We start from the raw sequence: 12617 nt of genomic DNA, 5'->3' as shown, positions 1-12617 counted from the left end.
TATATATATATATATATATATATATATATAGCAATCCCCCTTAATCAATGAATGTGAGAGGTATTTAATTTGGTTAATTGTTTATATTTTTGCCATTCACTACAATGTGAAAGTATATCAATTTTCTAATAGAGAACATCTCACGTAAATTATTGACTATGAGTTTCACAGCTATGCCATCTGTAAGCTAAACATATGCAGTATTGTTCTTTGCGGGTAAGCAGTCATGAAGTATAACAATGAAAGCTATATGAGCAAAACTGGTGTTTGGATTGGTCAAGGAAAATGCAGTAGAATATCTGAACGTATAAATAAATGGTGGCAATAAAAACTCAGACATGGTCATTTCCCTTTCATATATGTGTGTAGAAAAATTCTAATTAATTCAGTTGATACAACTAGCTAGGGACCTGCATATTCAACTTTGCACAGATTTATAACTTCTATTATTGTTCCAACTTAATTATAATTTTCCAAAATATTTTGGTTTGTGATGTAATTGGCCTTTTAACTGGTCTTTGTGATGGTTACGTACCGGGAACAATATGGAATTTTTTTGAGAATTAACATCATTTTAATGGAAAATCACAAAATTAGAAGGCATCCGTAAAAAATTACAAATTTAGGGTCCTGTCGAACTGCCATAGTTCGATAGGACCCTATCGAATGGTCAATAGTCGACTGGGGAGGAGATTAGACTAGATGACCTAACTTTGAAAGTTAGACAGCCCCCTGTCGAACAGGGGCAGTTAGAAAGGCCCCCTGGCTCAGCAGTCGAAGAGGTGATGGGCCCTGTCGAACTCCTATGTCCCAGCTACCCATTTTACTTTCTTGGACCGATAGGAAACTCAGACCCCACTGAAATCATTTGCTCTGAAGCCAATAGAATCCCCTTCAAAAATGCTTAACTCAACACTTCTGACTGCACTCAGTCATTTAGATATTTTCCTAGTCCCTTGACTGGATGGAGAGACTAGCATTCTAGGGTATATCAAGCTAATGGCACTCAATGGAAGGAATTGGACATAAGGCATTGCATTGGCCTGTCTTTATCAGAAATGGAAAAAGATGAGGCTTTATTGGCCGGTGCCTCTTACTTCTGGTCCAATGCTCTCAATGCTTTCTTCTTTGGACACGGTCGATGACTTCTCACACTGATGAACATAGTCATGCTCACGGGCCTTAACATCATCACCGCCAACCCTTATAAGTTAAGGAATAACTTTCAGCATCGGCTGCAAACCAAAGGAGCTGGAGCATGGGCTAAGTACATTAATAGCCATCGGAAACCATCCGGACCAGTAGACCACAGGAAACACAGTGCTTTTCTTAACTTGTGGCTCGAGAGGTTCGTATTCTGCGGTCAAACTCTAGGACCCACAACCAATATAGAGTGCCTAGCAGAGCAACTGGCTGATGGCAACATACATTGAGCTTCAATCAGTAGCCTCAACCTTTTAAGTTAGCCCCTAATATTTTATCAAATTACAAATAGGTCCAAACTTTTGTACTCAGCCCATCAGATACAGAAAACTAATATAAACTACCTCCAACTACTTCCCCTTCCTCAACCACTATCTCAAATCTAGACCGTAGCTTGGGCAGCGCGGATGCCAAGCAAAGCTCGAGCGGCGTGGCGTAGCTTCTGTGGTTTGGCTCTGGAGGCGCAGATGTCAGCTAGAGCTCGGGCCACTCCAGTGGTGTGGCTCCTCGCGCATCAACGACTCCGCTTTGGAGGTTGACAACAACACATATATGGTGATGTTCACTGGGGCTGTTGTTTGGGCTCGACACTGACGAGACGAGACAAAGCAGCTCTAGCTTGGTCACGACATGCTCTAGCTCCGGGTACGTCCCTCCTAGCCGCCTGCCGTCCCCCCACCTCCATCCCCTAGCTTCATCCTCTCTCTCACCGACCTCTAGCTAGCAAACAAAGTCAACAATGATGGGGGTGGTCCGGGTGGAGACTGGTTTGGTTGGGTTGGGCAAATCATCCTCTCAATCATGACCCGAGCCTAGCTTCATTCTCACTCTACTGAAACCACGAGTGTCCTCTCTAAGACATGTGAAAGCTTGCTGAGACCACTCGTCCTCACACTCTCTTTCCTCTATGGCAGCACAGCTCACGCGTGACAAGCTGAGACTACTCGTGTGCAGTAGCGCTATAAATGCCCTCGAAACATAGCCGTGGTCCAGCCGACATTGTCGCTTGACGTGCAGTCAGATCCGCTGCGCTGTGCATGGTAGTTAATCACTGAAGCGTCTTCAATATATATATATATATATATATATATATATATATATATGTATATATATATATATATATATATATATATGCTACTGCTACGAGAAGCTATCTGGCAAAATTCATTCCAGAGAGGCAGAGACAGAGCTATGGCTTCTCCCGCCATGAAAACCTTCCCTTCGGAAGCCGATGCCAAAGCCCACGAGTTGCTTTACCAGCGTTGCACCGACTTGGTGTCGTCATGGCCGGGCTGCGAGGGCTTGGCCTACATCCAGCTCTTCCGCCACGAGAAAGGATGGTACAGCGGCCTCTCACCTCACGTCGGGACAATGGTCGCCGACGCGTGCTTCGCCGCACGCCCCTCCGACGTCGTCGTCGCCACCGTGCCCAAGTCCGGCACGACGTGGATCAAGGCGCTGCTCTACCCCACGGTGCACCGGCGAGAGCACCACCCTGCCGCCGCCGGCGACCACCCTTTCAACTCCCTCGGCCCCCACGAGTGCGTCAACTGGCTGGAGTACCAGCTCTACGCGGCGAACAGGTTGCCGGACCTCGACGGGCTCCCCGAGCCGAGGCTGCTCCCGCGGGCCGTGGCGGCGTCGGGCTGCAAGGTCGTCTACGTGTGCCGCGAGCCCAAGGACAACCTGGTCTCCCTCCTGGAGTTCGTCAACAGCTACAACGCTCGGAACGGCAGGGAGCTCGTCACGGTGGACGCCGCCGTCGACTTCTTCTGCGACGGCAAGACGTCGTCGGGGCCGTACTGGGAGAACGTCCTCGGCTACTGGCGCGCGCACCTGGCGCACCCGGAGCGGGTGCTCTTCTTCAGGTACGAGGAGATGAAGCGCGACCCGGCGGCGCACGTCCGGAGGCTGGCGGAGTTCGTCGGGCTCCCCTTCAGCTCGCGGGAGGAAGACGACGGCGTGGCGGACGCCATCGTCAGGCTGTGCTCGTTCGACAGCATGGCTGGCATGGAAGCCACCAAGAGCGGCAAGACGCGCCTTCCGGTCGGCGACGTAGCGAACAGCGCCTCCTTCCGGCGTGGCCAGGTTGGAGACTGGGCGAACCATCTGTCGCCGGAGATGGTGCGAAGGATCGACGCCATCACCGAAGCTAAATTTGGAGGTTCGGGTCTGATCAACTTCTGTTAGAAAATGGGCCTTTTTCTCTTCAATCTGCTAAGTGATGATTTATTGTTCAGTTTTATCTTCATTTTTTTTACTTGATATCGTTAATTTTTAATTTTATGTTCAACCAGATATGAAAAAAATATAAAAATGTTTAAAATACTTTAATAATAAAATATCTGCAACATGAAAATGGATAACAGTACTGCATACCACTGAACTTCAACATTCTCTTAACGTGGTCTTCTATATGAGTATGGATTTCGCCACCAAGTTGTTTTATAGCTGTAACACCCTAGCTCGTTTAAAGTCTATTAGTAGTGTGTGTTTAACTCATATAGTTCAAAAGTGAAAGCGTAACGGTGGTTTAATATTACCTTTGAAGTTTAGGTGATGAAGATCTGCTGGTAAGCCTTGGGTGCTCCAACCATGGTATTCTCGGGTTAACTCTTTTACACAAAACGAGGATAAAAGTGTAAGCGGGATACTATATGAAGATGGATTGGTTATACGTAGAGCGAACTAATCCGGATTTTGGAGATAGACGGTTACAACAGCACATGCCAGGCAAGACTTCTCGAAAAACAAAATGCTTATCAGACCATTCGAGTCAATCTGCACGGCCAATCCAACAGCTAGACACATGACATTTTTTTAAAAAAAAAAACTCATGTATTTATTTAATTAAATTTAGTTAGTTCAGAGACATACACATACATGAGTGATGATAGTGCTAGAGTAGAGCATGCAGAACTGGGATACAGAAGATAACTTAACAAGAATATGATAAGGCAGTCAAGTCATTTTCTTGTCTTTCCTGGGTTGTCGACGGCAGAAGCCTGTAGCTTAAGCTTGGCTCCGGTGGTGGAAGAAACCATGTGAGCTGCAAAAGAGTGAACCTTTGCACAATCCCAAAAGACGGGCCTCACACAAATGGAGGTTAGGGCGATGGCAATCAATTCATAACTTCATCAACGCCTCAAAATATTTTCACTGGAGCATATCTAAAGATTCAACGCACGGCGAACTACAGAAAACCAAGTGGCATATATACCCGAATGGGGTTTCCTATCCGATTCTCAATAGTTCAAATTAACTACATTTACCTAGCCGGCTATTTAGTACTATCTCCGTTTTAAATTGTAAGACTTTTTAGTCTTGTCTAAATTCATCAATTGATGAATACATATAATTTATATATATGTCTAGATTCATTAGCATCCATATAAATTTATGTAAGATTAGAAAGTCTTACATCGTGAAACAGATGGAGCAGTAATTGCGATAGAGTGTTACAATAAATTAGAAAGGGAGACAAAAACAATATCATTTTCTATGAAAACGACATCGGTTGGTAAGAAATTTCTGTCACCGCCTATAGTTGTTGATATGCATATCTAACAAACCAAATTGTGACCATATGCATGGACGATATAAACACACGAACGGACAAAATAATTAATGAACCATAATTTGGGAGAAATAAATACCAAACAGCAAGGGTGACTCTAGGGGGTGGTGAAACACCTGGACGAATTATTTTTTGTATATTTTTAATAAAATATTTTCAAAAATAGATTTTTATTTCAAAATATTACAAATATAACCTCCATACGTTCAGCTAGTAGGCTCGAAATATAAAACATCCACCGGTTAAACATGAAATCCGACATAACAAACGTTTGTTGGAGTAAGGCTAACGATCATTGGACGGAGGGTGACACATTTGCAGGCGGCCCTCGAGAACATTATCTCAGCGGTCGGCTTATACATAACCACCTGTGTAGAGATGTTATCATAGACAGCTATGTTACTCCGACTGCCTGCAAAAAGGTATTGTCGCAAGCGGCCCGCTTAAGAGGCCCAACTACGATACTTACTCTACCCAGTTGGCTAGGTCTAACCACCTATGATTGTGCCTATTATCCTAGATGAAATGAGCTAGGCATGCCGGGCAACCGCCTGTATAGAGCCGTTTTGACCGTTTACGTAGGGCTATCGACCTATTGTGTTGTAGTGAGTAATCCTCTAGCATGACAATTCCATAAATACTTTTATTGGATGCTTCACATACATAGATACTTCTATTGGATGTGATGCATATGAGGTGATTTGTACTAGGGTGAACCAAGCACAACGCAATAGCTAGCCATGTGAACTAATCTTAGGATGCATTAAGCCAAATATATTGCTCGAGTAAAGCATTTCTGTTCACTCACACCATCTCTATCCAATGGGTGCAATTATCTTGTTCAGTAACATCAGACACTCCTTGCCATGTTTCTAGATCTCGATGAAAATTAAAATTATCCACCAATGTTACTGAACAAGACCTCATATCCCATCCTAGTCTGGTCAATTTGACTGCATCCTCCCATTGCGCACTCCTTAACTCCCACTCTCTTCCGCTAAGGTTTGGTCAAGTGGCGAATCTAATATTTTAACTAAGGGCCGGTATGTCCGTCCAAAAATAATAGTATACAAGTCGATAAATCTATTTAAGTAAATCAATAATAAGTATAAAATCAGCAACATGATTTAATGTATATGCACTAAGATACACGTATTCATATTCAGGTGAACTTTTTTCAAATACATATATACACTAATATATATCGAGCATAAAGTGCATGGTATGCCAGGGCATACTTAGCATACCCGGTGGCTCCACCCGTAGTTTGGTGTGCCACCACCTCTCTTCCGTTGAGCAACCCCCACATATTATGCCGCTACCGCACTTAGTTTATTGGGCCATCTTTTTATTTTATTTTTTTGGAAAATAACATATTTATAAATAAAAAATAATTTATAAATAAAACTTTTATATATGTGTTAATAACGATCTAAAATAATTTGTGAATAAAACTCAAACCAGTGAGGTCACGGTGAACAGATCGAAGACTCAAAAACTGGATAGAATATGAAAATTATTTACGAAAAAGGTGCTATACCACTAGACCCATTTTAGTATGATGTGAGAAAGTTTTTTTTTTCTTTTATACAAAACATTAGCTGATGTTAAAGCTGGTGGACAAGAAATGGACTATTTTAAACAAGTTACCTGATAGGTCCAATTAAATAATATGTTTCCTTGAAAGAAACTATATCACAAACATTGAACCATAAGCATGTAATATTTATTTTTATTTTAGTTTTTTTCGTTGAAGCACACGACCCTTTTACTAGTCTCTTAAAAAACACAATTATTTCATACCAAACGGATATATATCTCATAGCAAAACATGAATCGGTCCAACCCATCACATCTCATCCCCAAACCAAACATAAGATCAGTATAGAATTGGTTTCCTCCAGTCTCATCCAATTGTTTTTTTATTTCAGTGTTAGTGTTGAACTGTTGATTATTGGAGAGGATACTAGGGACAGAATCGCGAGCTCTTCGTAAGACATTTAGCAAATGTATCTACGCTATCCACAATGTTCAGAGATGAACTAAAAGTCATGTTCATGCATGTGCTTTCACGCATATGTTAATGTCCTCTCACATAGTTCTATTATTCATGCATTTTCAGTGAGGATTAGGAGGAGGATAACTTGTGCTTGAACAAAATTTGTGTCTGTTAAAAGCAACTGTGCTATTAGCATTTACCGTTGTATATTCCTCTTTCAATGGACAGAGAAAAAGACGAAGAGTTGTGAACTGTATACAAGACTTGCAACGACAAAATCCAGATATTGAAATGAATACGATCGCCTGGTGTACATTTTGAATGAAATTGCTGCAGACATGCTATGTATTTGGAATTTTTGGAATTTTTAATTTTATTTATTAAATAATTTATAAATTTAATTTTGCATTTTAAAAAATTACAAAACTAACCTCCTGCCCGCTCTCTGGGAGGGCGGAAAGGTGACGTGGCAAACGGCCACTCAGTCGGGACGAACGGCCGGAAACGGCGGCACGGCAAATTTTGTTTTGAGGCCCTTTCCACCCTTTGTAAGAACGGCAAGAACCTAAATATAAAATTTGTCGTGCTACCCGGTAATTTTTCGATTGAACCGCGGTTAGATACGTATATATATAAAGTATGTAATTATTATATCCCAAATAGTTCCTTGGTTGTCTCTCTTCTATTTAAGAGACCCAAGGTAGAGCATATTTTTTTCCTATTTTTGCCCGCCCGAGAAAAAATCAAATAAAATTATTATATCCCAAATAGTTCCTTGGCTCTCTCTCTTCTATTTAAGAGACCCAAGGTAGAGCATATTTTTTCCTATTTTTGTCAGCCCGAGAAAAAATCAAATAAAATTATTATATCCCAAATAGTTCCTTGTCTCTCTCTTCTATTTAAGAGACCCAAGGTAGAGCATATTTTTTCCTATTTTTGCCAGCCCGAGAAAAAATCAAATAAAATATGCTGCTATCGAGACTTGACTTTGGTCTCTTGGATAGAAGAGTGGGTCAATGACCACTGACCTATGATAGTAATTGTGATCAAATAATTATATATGTTGTACATATACATATCTAATCGCAGTTCGATAAAAAATTCTCGTTTTAATAGAAAAATTCCTATGCGTCATTGCAAATTTTGCATTTAGGCCTTTCCTCCCTAAGCTGTGCCGCCGTTTCGGACCGTTCATTGCGACCGAGTGACAGCACGTCACCTTTCCGTCCTCCTAGAGGACGGCAGGAGGTTAGTTTGTGATTTTTTGAAATGCAAAATTAAATTGGTAAATTATTTAATAAATAAAATTCAAAATTCAAAAAATTCTATGTATTTGCAGCGAGGAGTTGTGAACTGTGAACAAGAAAAGATGGGCTGAATGATGAGGCCAGGATGATGGACTATTGTGGGCCGGGCTACGATCCATTCAGGTTGGGACAGGCCAACTTTTATTTCAATTTTTCTTTTATCTAAGCAAGAAGTCCTGACGTTGATTAGTCTACTGAACGATCGATCGCAGATTCGCAAAGTTGAACATAATACTCTCATTTTACTGTCAAAAATTTCCTCCACGACCACAACAAGTAAGCTCATGCTTGTAAGCCAAAAATCTAGGTAGATTTAGAGTTCTCTTAACATAGTTTATTTTCTATTATATGCTCTGATACCACTGGTTACGGATAATAGATCAAGAGATCGGATTTAATGTGGAAAAACCCTCCAATATGAAGAGGAAAAAATCACGGGAAACAAATCACTAATAACGGCGATATGAGATAATATGTACAAGGGTGCTTATATTTATAGATATTATCTAAAGTTGTGCTAGAAATAGGACTAATACTAGGATTATGACTAGAACTAATATTAGATTAGCACTAGTATATTTAAGCAAAAGCTAACGATGTATATTAAATGTTTTATTTATAAATTATTTTTTATTTATAAATATATCGTTAACCCATCACCGTATGCCGAAAAACGTTACAGTCACAACCTGACCCTGTAAATCACAAACCAGCAGAGGGTTTAACACGTACCCCATCAATCAAAACAAAAGCACTAGTACAACCCAAAGATTGATGAGCCAACTTTTTTTTTTCACCACACAAAAAAGAAACACTGATAAGCAACTGATTAATACGACCACACAAGCAAAGCATGATGCATACATATCACACATCACACCAGATGGATATATGTCTGCACCCCACCTGGCCCCAACTAATTATTAACTAATCAAATCACCTAAACCTATAGCTCCTAATTAATCACCCACACTATAAACACACTTCCATAAAGCTAGCAGCCTAGCCTAGTGCTCCTCGCTTTATTTATTCCCCAAACATACCTAAATCGTTACCGGACTAATCTATCTGCCGACAGAGATCGGTCGTAATATATATCTCAAAGATCGCCGCCAAAATCACCCAAAAAAAACAAAGCAGGGAATCAACTTCTCCACTGTGATAAGCAAAGCACATATGTTTATATATATGTGCAAAAAAAATTCAGCTTTAGAGCTCGCTAAGGTTATCTGAAACCTCCCACATCGAAAAGACGCTGCCGTTTGGGCCGCACAGCACCGCAACGTAGCAACGCCCTGAAATTGACATTTTGATTTTTTTTTAACTTATTTTATAAATATACATCTAAAAGATTAATGAATCTTTTTAACCATGTTAATATCATTGCCGCCATCACGAATAGAACGATGTTAATATCGTTGGCGTCGTTCGTCATGTTACGATATGATCAGAGGACAAGGACTGACGCCAATAATATTGGTGGGTTTAAAAAGGTTCATTATTTTTTAAAAATCTATCTATAAATATTTTTTTAAAAATGATCGAAATGTCAAAATTGCATACGCCTCCGTCGATGGGTGGGTGGACGATGAGTCACGCGACCACGCGAGAATTCGTGACGGGATAAGAGGACCCTTCGTCGTCGTCTCAACTTGCTGGATCGTAAAGCCGGAAAGGCGCCATCAAGTGTGCTTTTTTTTTCTCTTTTTCTTTTCAATTCTGGTCATTGGAGCATCATGAAAAACCTACTTCCATGACAGAAAGATCTCTGGTTTTTTTTAGGGGTTGAAAGATGAGAAGAAGAAAAATATCTTGGGTGCAGTCTGATTATACATGGCATGGAATGGATATATAGAATAAATTTTCAGAGCAACTGAACACATAGTAGTATAACACTCTCATCTTTTTGTCTCTGCTTATACTTATAAGTCAAAATTTAAAACTTTTAACCTTAAATTTAAAGCTAATTTTAGGGTTTTTTCCTGAAGTTTATCTTTCAACTTTTATTTTTATATCACTAAAAATACGTATATAAAAAATTTTATTCACAAATTATTTTTCGTTTAAACATATACCATTTAGGTATATTTTTTTATTAAAAAACGAAAGGAATCACCCTAGGGCTAGAGTGTAGTACATCGTTCATGTCACGGTCTTGACATGACAAATCTTTGCCGTGGCTGAGATCACTACAGTAACTGTTCCAAGACTTGGATTAGACAAACGGGCTGGAGGCATTTTTTTTTGGTACGTATAGAAGGAGTAGTATGCATCACCGTACGCACACCGTACGTTGTGTTTGTTTGTCTCTTATGACAGGTACAAGTGTCATGTATAGAGATGGTCATCTTCTTTTTTTATTTTTTACTGAGGATCGATCAAAATTGGTATGAACAAAAGCTACCGCATATTTCTCCAAAGAGCGAGAAAAACATAGGGAGGTTGTTCGATCATGGCAGATTCTTAGACCTAGGCCAAGCATGCATTTATTCATCAAAAAAAATTATACGTTTCCTAGAAACTTTCTTCTATTTATTAAAAGATTATTGTTTTTAAACATTAAATTCGTCCAGGTAATTGAACACTAAAGTTTCGATACCTCTCGATATTTTCTCAAATACCATAAAATTTCTCAACATTCATTCCTATAATTGAGCACATAATCGGATCAACCATCTAAATCAAACTGGACCTCGAGTAATCGGTCCCCGGGAAAGGAAACGGATGCAAATGCTGTATGTAACTGGCTTGTTTTTGTGATCCAGGATAAGGTGAGAGTGCCTGATGAGCATCAAAATTCAGAGCATGTGCGTGCAGGGCTGTGCTCTGAAGATGGAAGAATCGATGCGAAGAGATGAGACGATCGATGGATGTGTCGATCTCCATTCCATTCCATTCGATCGCCAATAATTGAGATGTCTATTCGAGTTCCGTAGACAAGTTGCATGGGGCTTGGCATTGGACCCCCTCCAACTTGTGCCCATGACAGTGTTGCAGATAATCTGCCACTATGCACTGTACCATACAGATGTAGTAAGCGGCCGGTTTTATGAACTGAAAGTACCGGGTGCTGGCTTTTTCCATGGGTTGATATATATCAGCTTAGACTTGGCTGTTCTCAGTGTAATAACCTTCGAAAGCTGTATTATGGCGACGGCTAGATACGTGCATCTATGATACAGATACTATAGACAAGTATTTATTTTCGTAGAAAAATAATATATATAATATATATGCTGGTGCTATAAGTAGTGCGAGACAGAGAAAACGCGTTAACTCTGTAACGTTCTGGTGTGTGGCCTAGGGGCCGTTATGACCTCTGGACCGGTGTAACCAAACCTATTCTCCCCTTAATTTATTGAATGACAGAGCTCCTGCCGATTGCCTCAAAATATATATAATACATATATTGTGCTGAAAAAAGAATATATATCATGTCCACTTGTTACAACTTTGTCAATTATCTCTACTCCAAATGGCACTGTCGCATAGGTTATGTATATTATGAAACCCAGGATAGATGAGAAATTCTGATATGCCCAAGAAAATCCGTCCCTGGCTTTTTTTTTCGTTTCTTTTCTTATCTTTTCAGAAAAGTAGGATATAGGTTTTCAAGATTGGCCATATAAGGATAACATATTACATATATATACAATGTATCTGGGTATTGATTTTGGATGAAACAATTCGACTACCATGCACATCTGTAGTTTCTGCACCTACTGCGACTGAAAGGTCAAAAGATGCGAAAATGACCACTACTATACAAAGCGTTAGCACATACAGTACACCTCCAAAACCAAAAAGAATCAAACCAAAAGCATCACCATGCTGAATTCTTGATTCTGAAACTTGTACGGCCATTAGCTAGCTAGCTTGAGAAATCTGCTGATAAGGAAAAAGATTTGCTCGATTCACATCACAAGACCATATATTCGGTTGGTGCCAAGACATGACCTTAGTTACACTCCAAAACTTTTGACAGAACCAATTTTGAAAAAAAAAGAGAAAAAAATAACTTTTTGACAGAGCTGAGGCATCTCCATCAGGAGAAGAATGCAGGATACCTACGAATTTATCCTTTTTTTCTTTAATTTCAGGCCTGTTTAGTTACTAAAAAATTTCTCCCAAAAACATCGCAACGAATCTTTGGACACTTAAATAGAGTATTAAACATAGATGAAATAAAAAACTAATTGCACAGTTACGTGAGAAATCGTTATATGAATCTTTTAAGCCTAATTAGTCCATGATTAGTCATAAGTGCTACAGTAACTTGCATACGCTAATGACGGATTAATTAGACTCAAAAGATTCTTCTCGTGATTTCTAGGTAAGCCGTGAAATTTATTTTTTTCATTCCTGTCCAGAAACTCCTTACGACATCCGGTCAAACGTCTAATATGATACCAAAATTTTCGTTTCCCCAACTAAACATCTCCTTATTCTACTACTCTAGTAGAGATTAGAGAAGCAAGCAAACGTATTTTTTTTCCGTTGTGGTCAGTTTTGGCTGTGCAGTCGTTTTCTC

At 40.0% G+C, this 12617-nt stretch overlaps 1 protein-coding gene across 6 annotated transcripts; it reads left to right on the top strand.

The window, feature by feature from the left end:
- Positions 1-2374: 2374 nt before the first annotated feature.
- On the top strand, positions 2375-11217 carry LOC102703979 (cytosolic sulfotransferase 8-like). 6 transcript variants are annotated; one of them, XR_001550488.2, is made up of 3 exons: positions 2375-3367; positions 8119-8209; positions 10852-11217. XR_001550488.2 is itself a non-coding variant. In XM_015838393.1 (2 exons), the coding sequence occupies exons 1-2, from the start codon at positions 2395-2397 to the stop codon at positions 7067-7069; spliced, it is 1035 nt and encodes a 344-aa protein (XP_015693879.1). In that variant the 5' UTR covers positions 2375-2394; the 3' UTR covers positions 7070-7105. The 6 variants fall into 6 exon arrangements, 5 of the variants coding, with proteins under 5 accessions (XP_015693879.1, XP_015693880.1, XP_015693882.1 ...); XM_015838393.1 differs by lacking the exons at positions 8119-8209; positions 10852-11217 and adding an exon at positions 7008-7105; XM_015838394.1 differs by lacking the exons at positions 8119-8209; positions 10852-11217 and adding an exon at positions 6903-7087.
- Positions 11218-12617: the final 1400 nt, after the last annotated feature.

The sequence above is a fragment of the Oryza brachyantha genome, chromosome 6 (assembly GCF_000231095.2).
Source record: "Oryza brachyantha chromosome 6, ObraRS2, whole genome shotgun sequence".
In the NCBI taxonomy this organism is placed as follows: Eukaryota; Viridiplantae; Streptophyta; class Magnoliopsida; order Poales; family Poaceae; genus Oryza; species Oryza brachyantha.
Note: the sequence above shows the minus strand (reverse complement) of the source record. Positions and strands in the feature narration are given on the sequence as shown.

Coding starts and splice junctions, on each gene's coding strand:
- LOC102703979 (XM_015838392.1), top strand. CDS start 2,395: ATGGCTTCTCCCGCCATGAAAACCTTCCCTTCGGAAGCCGATGCCAAA. Junction 3,368..3,759: donor CACCGAAGCTAAATTTGGAG/GTTCGGGTCTGA, acceptor TTTGAAGTTTAG/GTGATGAAGATCTGCTGGTA.